Here is a 13,213-nt window from a genome sequence, read left to right as displayed (position 1 = left end):
AAAGAATGCAAGAGAGTTGTGTGCTCAGTCTGTCAAGTCCAAAGTAACTGAGCAGTGGCTCGGTTTCCACCAGTTTTGGCAAATAGCAAACAGAATCCTAAACAGAAGCATGTGCTCTGTCCCAACTATCATCAATGGACCCGAGATAATCTTGTCAGCATCAGACAAAGCCAAACTCTGCCAAGAACTTTGCAGCTAATTCTACCCTTTGCGACCAAGGACGCCAACACCCATTTCCTCCTGTATCAGAAAATACGCCATGCGACATACAAATATTTGTACGTGATGTTGGCATAATCAAAAACCTTGATTCCAGTAAAGCAATTGGCCCTGACGGCATTCCAATTATAGTGCGCATACTTACAAAACTATTTAAGTGTTGTCTTAAGGAGAAATGCTTCCCAACACCTTGGAAAATCTCATCAGTATGCCCTGTATTTAAGACTTCAGGTGATGGGTCATCTTCCTCTCAGTACAGGTCAATAAGTCTCCTCTGCATCATGAGTAAGTTGCTGGAATCTGTGTTAAATAGAAAAGTAGTTAACCATCTCAGAAAAATAACCTTAGTGATATGCAATATGGTTTCCATTGCTAGATCTACAGCAGATGTGCTTACAGTTATATCTCATAGGATTAGTGAATCTCTCGGCGAAGGCTTCCTTTCTAGGACAATTGCTCTTGACACATCAAAGGTTTTTGATAGGGTATGACATAAAGGTCTATTTCACAAGATCTCCACCTATAGTGTAGCTGGAAATGTCTTAATTATTAAATCATTTCTCTCTGATAGATTCATAAGGTAGTGGTTGATGGGCAGAAATCCGAAGCTCACAGTATTAATGCTGGAGTCCCTCAGAGTTCCATCTTGGGCCTAAACTCTTTTCCTGATCTACATCAGTGACCTTCCAAATCACATCCTTACATCATTCATAGATATTTATGCTAACGACGCTACCATCTATGGCAGCACATCAAATACCGTAAATGACCAAGTTCTCTCTGATTCTCTGTCCTCTGATCTTGAGCATGTTGTACAATGGAGAAAAAGGTGGCTGGTTACTTTTAATGCATCTAAAACCAAGCTTCTATCTTTACATCATCAACGCTCTGATCTCCATCTGGAAGCATTAATTGAAATGAATGGCTCTCATCTTGGGGAGGCTTCATGTTTTGACAAGATTCTGGGCTTGACCTTTACTCCCGATCTGAAATGGAACACCTACATCAAATCCGTTGTCAAGTTCACTGGAAAAATGGTGGGATCCTTCTATCGATCCAGTAGATATCTCACTGCCGATGCAATTCTCTACCTATATAAGAACCAGGTACATCCAAGAATGGATTACTGTTGCCACATCTGGGTAGGAGCTGCTAGAAAGACATTATCCTGCCTTGATAGAGTTCAAAATAGACTTCATAGCATAGCAGTGGATGTCCTTTTCTCTTCCCTGCAACCTCTTTCTCACAGAAGAGATGTTGCCAGTTTGTCTCTGCTTTATCGTTATTTTCATGGCAAGTGCTCATCTGAGCTCCAATCTATGGTCCCCCTCGCCAAACTTTCACGAGAAAAACTCATCTAACTGAAAACACTATCAATAATTTCCCTTACTCTTTATCTGTGCCTAAACCTAAACATAGATTCCATGAACAAAGTTTCTTTCTTAGAATTGCACACCTGTGGAACTGTCTTCTGTTTGGCTGCTTCCCAGCTGACTACAATATGATCGTCTTCAAGTCCAAAGTAAACAAGTTCTTGATGAGCCGTTCTACTTAAGTTGACTAATTTCCATTATTAACAATTACTAGGATTTTGATACTGTACACTCTTAACCCCCTATCCTCGAGTGGCCTCTTGGTCTTGATAAGTGATGGCGCCTATGTAAAAAATAAATAGTGTTGCATAAAGCGATCCTGGACAATGCCTGATGACCATGCAAGTTAGGATAGATTAGTTTAAGATTAAAAATTGTTGTTGAGATATATGTTTATATTGGAATAAACTAGGAGAGTCAATGTTTACATAAGTAATATAAACAATAGGTTTTGAAATACCAACAATTTAATAATAGCTTAACAATCTGACGTGTATCTTAGGAGGATATGCGGTCAGTTTTAGTTTAGTCTAAACTTTTTTGAGCCAACGAGAGAAGATTGAGTTTTCCAAAACAACCAAGAAAGTGGGTCGAGACAAGATACTTAGAAATGTGTTTTAGAACGGTGGTTGTAATGCCTGGGAGATGGTGTGAAACAAAGTTAAAGTTTAACTACATCACGCCAGTCATGGCATATTTTCTCTCCTCAAAATTTGAAAAAGTCTGGAACCTTTTTAATTTTTGTATTTTAACTCTTCTTGCCTGATGTGATCAAATTTGATTGAAACGGTCTGCACACCGTAGCAAGATATGACTGTATTTACACAAAGAATAATAAAAAAAAAAATATATATAAAATTTTTAAATAATAATAAAAAAAATATATAATTTGCTCTCTTTGATTGAACACTATCAACGACCTTTGTTGAAATTCAATTCTTAATTTTTGGATATCTTTCTAACTGACACATATATATATATATATATATATATATATATATATATATATATATATAATAAATGACAAAATGTTATATTCCAAAATTCATGATGTTGACCATCTTATAATTTATTCCTTTAAATCAGTTGATTTATACAATCCTTGACAATATCTGTTTTGTAGCGCAAAATCAATCACTTAATTATTATATCAATCAGTGAATCTATTATGCACTTAACTCATCAGAAGAAATAGCAACAATCAATCCGTCAAAAGGAATTAAAATGTGATTTGACATGGTGAAAATCCGAAAATTGGAAGAGAAACTGCAATTACATTTAAATTTTTCCATTACGCCATATTGAATTGTTCATATATATTATTTGAGGACTTTTTTCTGTGCAAAAGTAACCATTTATTAAGTCGTCTAACAAGGACTTTTAGTTTTAACTGACCATTTGTCCAAAACATTAGAAAGTCCATGTAAATTTCTTTATATTAATAAAAATACATACTAGCGGGGAAACCCGTCATTGCCCGGTTGTAAAATATGCTTAAATATGATATTTTAATTTACACAGATATTGTATTTATTATTATAGAATCAACTATTTCATATTATATTGTACCCAATATGTAGTCATGATTTTAAAAATTAAAAAAAAATGATTTTAGTGCCATCAGCTAGAACTGAAACCAAAACGAAAACATAATCAAACATAGTTTCATGATTGAAAGTATATGTCTACAAGTTAAGCAAAGACTGAGGTTTATTTGTATTTAATAGGGTTGAACTGCGGAAAGGAGTGTGAATTTTATTAAATACAAGCTGGTTTCCATGGCAACAATGTTTTTGATGGACAAGATGCAAGCAAGGGTGGTATGACGGTCCACAGTCTTATAATCATATAGATGGCTATAAAGTGGGTGTTTATTTTACATTAATTTAATATAGAAAAGTGATCCCCCACTTTTTTAAAACTATAATTTCTTCATATCTTGGAAACTGTCTGTTTCCTGGAATTTTAAATGTTATTTTCGTTTTCAGCACCCCAGAAAACCTTTAATAGTGGTTATTTTAAAGGATTTTTTGAGGGTGGAAAGATACTGCACCTTTACTAATGTTTTAATCATAGGCATTTGTTTTCCTAGTTTGGAATATGAATTACAAAATACCTGATATTTCCCCCAAACCTCTTGCCTTGATGGAGGGAAGATTAAAACTTGCTGCTATGGTTTCAAATGATCGGAAATAAAAGCAAGGGGAGACTTGATTCCAAACTTCTCCACATAACATTAAGATCACCTGATGCCATTTCTTATGTTTGAACAATGTTGTTTGTTCCTGAGAACTATTAAATGAAAATATTTCAACTTAACATGTTATATACTGGTGGTATTAAGATGACGTATATTCTGTAGTGTTGTTGTTGTTCGTTTTAGGAAGAGTCTTAGTGTTTCATCTAGAGACAGGGTACCTTCTACTGCATGAGCACGACCTGTAATTCAACTATAAGAGATTTTTGAATATATCGATAGATAGACTGAGAGATAGTGTGTTTGACATTTATACATATATGTTTGTTGTAAATCGTCTAGTGATTGGAATGACCGCTGTTCATTTATCAATGAATAACGAGACACTTGTTATAAACAAACTTGGTTTATTTAACAAACATTCATATATACACAATTGGCGGTGGAGAGAGGTGTAGGTTGCGAACGTGACAGGCAGTTCCTCGTCGCCTGTGTCTCGTTTCCCCGTCTCCGCGTCTCTGCTTTGTTTATGTTTACCATCTCATTTTTATGGACTTTCGACCTGGTAACCCATAAACCAATTGACGTCATTGATCCATATTTTGACCAGCCTGGCATTTGCTTTTTGTCTGACCCCCACCCGAATTATGTTATCATAATTCTCGGGTTACATTTTTGTGTAGCCTGGACATGAATTCATTCGCACCTTGCTCCATAAAACGGCCTGGCCCATAAAACAATTTGCGTCATAGGACCAGGTCATCACAATTCCCGGGTTACGTCTTTGTCGGCCCGGATTTTGAGTTCGTTCGCACTTTGCCTCTCCATAACAAACCTAACTTTTCGGATCATTTTTTTTTTTTTTTTTCTTTTTTACATATGTTAAAAAGCTTTAAACTGCACCATTTGTTCATTTTCACCAGGATTTGACGTCCCTGGGGACTTTTGGGGCAAAATGGGGGGGGGGGGGGTAATGCAGAACTTTTTTCATTGTTTTTATGCCTCTTTCACTGTGCAGTCACGGGGGACCATGCATGCTTCACTTGTTCTGATTTAACAATTACAATCATAATAATTGACCATTATAATACTTATAATAATCGACCATTATAATACTTATAATAATTGACCATTATAATACTTATAATAATCGACCATTATAAGACTTATAATAATCGACCATTATAAGACTTATAATAATCGACCATTATAAGACTTATAATAATCGACCATTATAAGACTTATAATAATCGACTTTCCAGTGTTTTCTGGTAGAACAAACAACAAACAAATGTTAATACATATGATTTTCAATTTCGTTTTCTTTTTCGTTGACAGGTGTTACAGATGTCGGCAGCATCAAAATCAAATAAGAGAAATAAAAATATGGTATTAGAATCATTGGATAAGACGTTAAGGATTACTGGATTAAGGTAGGGACTCAGTTTCTGAATTTTTAGATGAGGATTGGTTTTTCTTATTTGGATTCGTCGGACTACTATTCTCATCTTGAGTGTTATTTTCACAACGTTTCTTTTTTTTGTTGCAGACCACCTACTAGTTGGCCAGTACAAATCCCCAGAGCGATAGGAGCCTTCTATCATGTCTGAAAGTGACACAATGTTCAACAAGCTAAATCAGAGATACACCACTGTACAACGCATACTCTCTACCGATCCAAGTTATGACAACAGGACCATTGCCAGCACCCTCAAATGCATCGCTGGATTGCCACGAATAACAAGGACATGCCCAAGAGGAGACTCATCGAGATAATATAAAGCCCAACGAATTGTTTTGGAGCTTATATAGAAATCAATAAAGAGAGAAAATGAAGGTATAAAAACTATATAGTAATGTATATGGATTTATACATTTGTTTCATAAGCGTATACATCAATTAGGGATGTTGGGTAAAATGGAACTCTTTATGCCATGGTATTTCGAATCCTAATGCTTCTCATCAAAACAGTAGAAAAGATGCTAGGAAACATAATGGGGATGCGCCGTCTAGCGATAGTTTCATTAGGAGCGAAATAAAATATTTCCAACTACGGTTATGGTCTTTAATGTGGTTTCAAGTGAGGGCTATATCATGCCACCTCAAATCTTCAAAGTCAGCTTAAAAGTCAACACCAAAGTGTATCTGGATGTGCTGAAGAGTATGCTGATCCCCTAGTGCAATCAGGTGGCTGCTGGCAAACCCTGGGTGTAGCAGCAGAACTCAGCACCAACCCACAAGTCCAAAGAGACCCAGACACGGCTTCAGAAGGAGTGCTATGACTTTGTATCCTTATCTCATTGCCCCCCCCCCTCCTCCTCCAACCTGAACCTGCAGGACTACTTCGTTTGGTCATATCTCAAGAACATCACCAACATGACCTCCCACAACACCCAAGCACGCCTGATCACCACCATCCGCCGAGTATTTGCCAAGCTCCCGCCGGCGCTTGTGGAAAAGGCATGATCCCAGTTCCAGACCTGTATCGAGGCAGTGATTGAGGCTGAAAGCGGCTACATTGAATAGATGTTAGCTCTATTACATAAACAAGTTACCTGAATTGATTTTTTTTCAATAAAAGTTTAAAAATAAATCTGTAGTGTTGTTTTCTTTAGGGCGACAATTTCATCATTCCACCCTGTATTTGTGAGTACTTGAAAATTCAGTTACCAAAATTACCTTCTGAAGGTTGAAGATTCAATCCTCAGGGTGGGCGACTGAAAATACAATTGCAAATGACTTAGGACTTTTATCCAGTCATGGGTGACAGAACAAGAGCATGCTACCTCCATGAATTAAATTATGGATTCCGTTCGAAATTCCTTGCAGATTCCCTAAGTTCAACAGGGCACACCTGAAGGTCAGAGGTTACATCAGCTGAAACATTAAAATAACACTCAAAATAAGAACAGTAGTCTGAAGAATCCAAGTAATACGAAGGTTCTTATTCAGAATTCAACCTTATTAAAAGAAAACAAAAATTCAGAAAAATCTTTGATGTAACGGAATATAAATGTCATATTCCAAAAGTCACATTAATTCATAAAGTTTTTTTTTTTTTTTTTTTTTTTTTTTTTTTTTTTTTTTTTTTAGATAAAAAGAATCATTTTTTTATGATTTTTCCCTATTAATAGTGTATTGTAGCCATAACAAGACTAATTTTTAAAAACACCATAGCTACTTTTATTACTTTTGAGTGTTGATAAACTCGGAGAGAAAGAGAGAGTAATAAAAACGAGTGACGGGTATTGTATAATAAAGTGGTTTCCAATCATTGTGCCGCGGCACGATTACCACTGTGCTGCTGTAACATAGTGCATCTGAGCGCGTGGGAAAATAGCAGCAGCAGTGAAGGATGGCTGGCTTGCAAAGAGATTAACAGCAGCAGCCGAAAAATGCACATATGCAAATTAGGAAGTGTGCACAAAAAGAAAAAGACAAAAATGCACCACATGATTTGAGGAAAGAAATTAGACGTCGAAGAAAATGGACGTGTAAAGTTGAGGGCGAAAATGGGCAGTTATGCAGTCGGAGGAAGAAGAGAAGTGTACGTCGGGCAAGATGGACGATGACGAGAGACTTTAAAGTGGTGTCGAGATGTGGGAAGTAACGGTAAAAAATGCTTTTGTTAAAAAGGAAAAAATGATTTTTATTTCTTTCCTCTTGTTTGTAACGGCAACGTTATACTGCAAAGAAATAATAGAAGCCTATTTTATTTAATAAAGACACTGCTGCCACATCTGGGCAGGAGCTGCTAAAAACAACCTATCCTGCCTTGACAGAGTACAAAATAGACTTCATGGCTTAGTGGGGGATGCTCTTTTCTCTTCCTTGCAACCTCTCTCCCACAGGAGGGCCCTGTCGGTGGGGCATTAGAATATGCTGATTGCCCCCCTGCAGAGGGTAAAAGTCCCTCAATGGGGGTCCTGGATATGACCTTAAACTATATCCAGTGGTGAGGCCCCAGCTCATGGGCTTTGGGGAGTGTAGAGCCACCCTTTAATTACCATTGCTCCCAGGTCCACTCTGACCCGGAGTGGTAGTACCTGTTAGGGTCCCAACTATGGGTTAAATAGAAACCGACGTGAAAACAACAAATATATTCTATTAAAAAAATTTTTTCTTCAAAATCTTTGGATTCGGCATTAAATAACCCGAAAAGGGTTGATATGCCGTAAAACAAAAACAACCAACCAACCAACCCACAGGAGAGACGTTGCGAGCCTGTCTTTATTTTATCATTACTTCCATGACAAGTGCTCATCTGAGCTCAAATCCCTGGTCCCCCTCTCCAATCTTTCACGATTAACACACGTCTAGCTAAAACCACTGTCAAAAATTTTCCCCACTCTTTAACTGTGCCTAAACCAAAACGTGGATTCCATGAACAAAGTTTCTTTCTTAGAATTGCACGCCAGTGGAACTCTCTTCCGTTTGCCTGTTTCCCACCTGACTACAACCTAGATGTCTTCAAGTCCAACATAAACAAATTCCTGATGAACCGCCCCCTTAAGTAAGACACTCTACCAAATCTCCAATACTAACGATTACTACGATACTATCCCATTGATTACTGTACACGCAATAACCCTTATCTTCCGAGCCTTGATAAATGGTGACTTCCATGTAAAAAAAAAAAAAAAAAAAAAAAAGCTACTAATGTTTACTGCGCTATAATCATATTGTCTGATGTGTACCCATTCACCCTTATCCTCGAGTGGCTTCCAGGCCTTCGTAAGTGGTGATTCCTGTATAAAAAAAAAAAAAAAAAAAATTCTTAGTCATGATGACACTGCTCAACTAGAAAATTGCTGAATTCATGAAATCTAAATATTTCATGCATACTAATTGGCAAGTTTTTCTTATGGTTTATATTAATATTATTGATCGAACTATGAATCGCAATATCAGGAGTTTTTAAAGTGTTGGGACTCAGCATCGAAACTGAATAATACAGAACCGATTTCAATACTAAATATTGAACACAGAAAATGTTGATTTATGTGAAAAATATTCGGTGCTTGTGCACTGCTTGGACGGATTCACTTTTTGGGGTTTTCGGTTTGAACATGGGAAGAGTACATAGCAGGGGACCGCATCAAAAATATTTTCCTTTTTTTTTATTAATGTATTTTTGGGTTTGTTTGGGGTTTTTTTTTGGGGGGGGGTAATTTTTTTTTTTCAAATATAAGAAACTTATAATAACACAAAATAGACATTTTTTTTTTAATAAAATATGAACATAAAGTTTTCGTAACACATTTCTGGAATTGAAATAAATTTAAGAAACTTGTTACACAAAACTAAGTTTTAATTCCAGAAATGTGTTACAAAAACTTTTTGTTTATGTTTTATTAAAAATTTTTAAAAATTTCTTTTTTGTTTAAAAAAAAAAAAAAAAAAAATCTCTATTTTGTGTTGTTATAAGTTTCTTGTATTTATTTTTAAAAAAACTTTCTCAAAAAAAAAAAGTATTAAAAAAAAATATTATTTTGATTTGGTCTTGAAATTGCATTTGTCTTCTATCATGCACTCTTCTCATGTCTAAACTAAAAACTCAAAAAAGTGAGGTCCTGGATATGACCTTAAACTATATCCGATGGTGAGGCCCCAGCTTGAGAGCTTTGGGGAGTATGGAGCCACCCTTTAATTACCATTGCTCCCAGGTCCACTCTGATCCCGGAGTGGTAGTACCTGTTAGGGTCTCAACTATGGGTTAAATAGAAACCGACTTGAAAACAACAAATATATTCTATTAAAAAAATTTTCTTCAAAATCTTTGGATTCGGCATTAAATAACCTGAAAAGGGTTGATATGCCGTAAAACAAAAACAACCAATCAACCATCAAAAAAGTGAATCTGTCTGAGTAGTTGACAAAATGTAAACAACTTTCTGCTGCGTGCCCTTAAATAATCCAATCATAACAAATATCCACTATTAACGATTACTAAACTGTTGTCTTAATGACTACCGAACACCATTAACCCTCGAATGGCCTTCAGGCCTTGATAATGGGGTGATCTTCCCCCTGTAAAAAAAGTTCTTTTTTTTTTTTTTTTTATTAGAAAATTAAATTTTGAAGAGCAACTGTTTTTTCCGCTATTTTGAAAACAATCTAAAAAAAACAAAAAAAAACGAAGCGAATCTTTTGAGTTTTATAAGTTTTACGTGATTTTTTAAATATGATATTTTTATTTCATTACGGGTACATCCCCCCCTCGTATATGTCCGATTTTAGTTTGGACCAAACTCACTTAGTTTTTATAGACGAGTTACTTAAAAATCGGAAAAGAGGGGAGATAAATCCGTCTGTCATTTTCATCATACTTTTAATTTCTCCTAAAATATACGTTAACAAATTTAATTTTGTAGACAACCTAGAATCGGACATATATATATATATATATATATATATATATATATATATATATATTTTAATCATTTTTTTTATTTGTAAAAATTCTAGTTAATAATTTTCTGTAATTTTAGATTTTACTAATATTTTTTTTATTGAATATTCATTGAATTAATTTAATCACCTCTAAAATCAAAGGGAAATAACTGTTGTATTAATCTTCGATTTAACGACCTTAAAAAAATTCCTTAATCAAGGGGAAATAATTTGGTTTTACTACAGGGTGGAAAAACAACAACAATCAGTTCAAGTAACTTGACTATATAGTAGAGCTGACATCTATTCAATGTAGCCGCCTTCAGCCTCAATCACTCTCGATGTGGGTCCAGAATCGGGAGCATGTCTTTTCCACAAGGTTAGTGGATAGGGTATCCACTGGATAGCAGTGATCAGATTTGGTGTTGTGGGAGGTCATGTTGGTGATATTTATGACCAAATGAAGAAATCCAGCGGGTTTAGCTTGGGGAGGAGGGGAGTCAGTGAGAGAAGGGTATAAGCCTGGATCTCTTTGGATTTGTAGGCCAGCAACAAGTTCTGCAGTGACATTCAGAGTCTACAAGCGGCCACCTGATTGTATCAAGGGATCAACACATTCTGATAGAACGCTCCTATCGCTCTTGGGATTTGTACACAACTGGCCAACTAGTAGATGGTCTGCAACAAAAGAAGAAACCCGGTTTTCGTCAAATGGATATGGAATCATGTTGTCTTTTCTAGGGCAACAATTTTATCATTTCACCTTGTAATGTTTTATTAATTACATACTCACTGACTTAGTCTTTTTTAAGCAACATAAATATGGTCTTGCACCAATGCTAAAATAATAGTATTAGACCAAAAGCAATAAAACACTGACTTTAGAATAATTTTTCTTTCCTATCATCATCATCATCATCATAATAATAACAATTTGACAGCTTTTAGAAATAGGTTTTTTTTCTAAATAAATAACCGATCTCTGGTCAGGTCTTCAAATTACATAGCCTGAAATGTGGCCGATATTTTCGGAATGTTTAATGTTTAAAAACTGTGAAAAAATGATTTTAAAACAATATTTGTCCTTTCTATTAAGTCTGTGCTTATTATTCTATTAAAGTTGAGTTAATCAACGTTTGTTTCCTTAAAGCTTTTCTATCCTTATATATTTTAATCGCACGAAGTGCATGGTTAGATATTCCTTTGATATGTTTGAATAAACAAAATACAGTAGAGCCCCAGGATACGGCATTAAAAATTAGTAACAAAATACAGTACAGTATATAATACACATGTATATAAACAAATGACATTATAAATAACATTGTAAGGTGGGGCAAATACTGTAACCAGGGGCAGGTAAAACATATTCCACATCATAACCTGAAAAAAAAAACATATCCTAGGGTCATTGTATCGTGGGGTTCTACTGTAAATAAGGGACGATAAATTGGTGTATTTTTTCTTTTTCTTCTTTTTTTTTTTTTTTTCCATTTTTTTTTTTTTTTTTCGGAATCCTATGAGACAAGGCTTTATAATTTGTGTATTCATGTAATTTCTGAGGATACAGTTAAGACTCAGCATTTCTATCAGTTAATCTTGAAAAGATCTATAATAACAACATTGTTTCTTTTTTTATGCTTTTGAATTTTTGAGATGAGGATTGATAATTTGTATTCTTTGAACTGCTGTTCTCATCTTGGGTTTGTTTTTTATGTTTTTTCAATAGGTTTTGCCCACTGGAACCTCTGATCTTCATGCGTCTTTCGCCAAACTCACGAATGTTTCTTCTGTTAAACTCTGAATCTAAATATTTTTAAAGATGAAATTAAAAAAACAAGAGTAGGCTTCCAAAATTCATACTAGAATTGTCTCCAAAAACTCGTAGCATAATGGATAAAGGAGTAAGTAAAATTCAGTTATATAAGTGACTTCTTCTGCAAGTTGAAGGTTCAATTTTCGATGCAGACGATACTAAAAATACATTGCGAATTAAGACTTCCGCCTGGGCATGACTGACGGAACACAAGCATGCCATCTGGCATCAATTGTGATGGATGGCTCTCGTCTGGATGAGTCTCCGTGTTTTGACAAGCTTCTGGGTTTGACCTTTACTCCTGATCTGAAATGGAACACGTACATCAAGTCTGTTGCCAGGGTCGCTGGAAAGATGGTGGGATCCTTCTACCGCTCCAGAAGATATCTCACTACTGGTGCAATTCTCTATCTATATAAAAGCCAAGTACGTCCAAGGATGGAATACTGTTGCCATATCTGGGCAGGAGCTGCTAAAAACAGCCTATCCTGCCTTGACAGAGTACAAAATAGACTTCGTGGCTTAGTGGGGGATGCCCTTTTCTCTACCCTGCAACCTCTCTCCCACAGAAGAGACGTTGCGAGCCTATCCTTGTTTTATCGTTATTTCCATGGCAGGTGCTCGTCTGAACTCCAATCTCTGGTCCCTCCTCGCCAATCTTTCACGAAAAACACACGTCTAGCTGAATCCACTGTGAAAAATTTCCCCCACTCTATATCTGTGCCTAAATCAAAACGCGGATTCCATGAACAGAGCTTCTTTCTTAGAACTGCACGCCTGTGGAACTCTGTTCCGTCTGCCTGCTTCCCACCGGACTACAACTTGGATGTCTTCAAGTCCAATGTTAACAAATTCCTAATGAACCGCCTCCTTAAGTAAACACTTCATCAAATCTCCACACTAACGTAATGTACTTGCAATAACCCTTATCCCTGAGTGGCTTCCGGGCCTTGATAAGTGGTGATCAGTGTAAAAAAAAAAAAAAATGCCACCCCCTTTTATTATATAAATCTCACCTGTCTGTTTAAATGTATGTATGTATGTATGTATGTCTGCCTAAAACTTTTGACAGAGGCGACAGATTTTCACGAGATCTGTATCGTTTTGAAGCTCGCCCCTTCGGACGACAAATATCGAAAAATTGGCTAAAAACATTAATTCCTTCACCCTCAATTTTTCGCTGATATTTTTGAAAGTCATCCCCTCGTCGTTTT

At 35.9% G+C, this 13,213-nt stretch overlaps 1 protein-coding gene across 2 annotated transcripts in view; it reads left to right on the top strand.

Annotated features, from left to right (window-relative positions):
* Positions 1–13,213, top strand: part of LOC145247458 (ribosomal biogenesis protein LAS1L-like) — a 64,653-nt gene that overhangs the window by 26,845 nt on the left and 24,595 nt on the right. For both annotated transcript variants that reach the window (XM_080109241.1, XM_080109242.1), the window contains exon 7: positions 5,128–5,222. In XM_080109241.1, coding sequence (XP_079965367.1) covers positions 5,128–5,222 — 95 coding nt within the window. The remainder of the gene's footprint in view (positions 1–5,127; positions 5,223–13,213) is intronic.

The sequence above is a fragment of the Euprymna scolopes genome, chromosome 25 (assembly GCF_053919585.1).
Source record: "Euprymna scolopes isolate OS-2025 chromosome 25, ASM5391958v1, whole genome shotgun sequence".
Taxonomy (NCBI): domain Eukaryota; kingdom Metazoa; phylum Mollusca; class Cephalopoda; order Sepiida; family Sepiolidae; genus Euprymna; species Euprymna scolopes.
The sequence above is the reverse complement of the archived record's forward strand: the minus strand, read 5'-3'. Positions and strand labels throughout refer to the sequence as shown.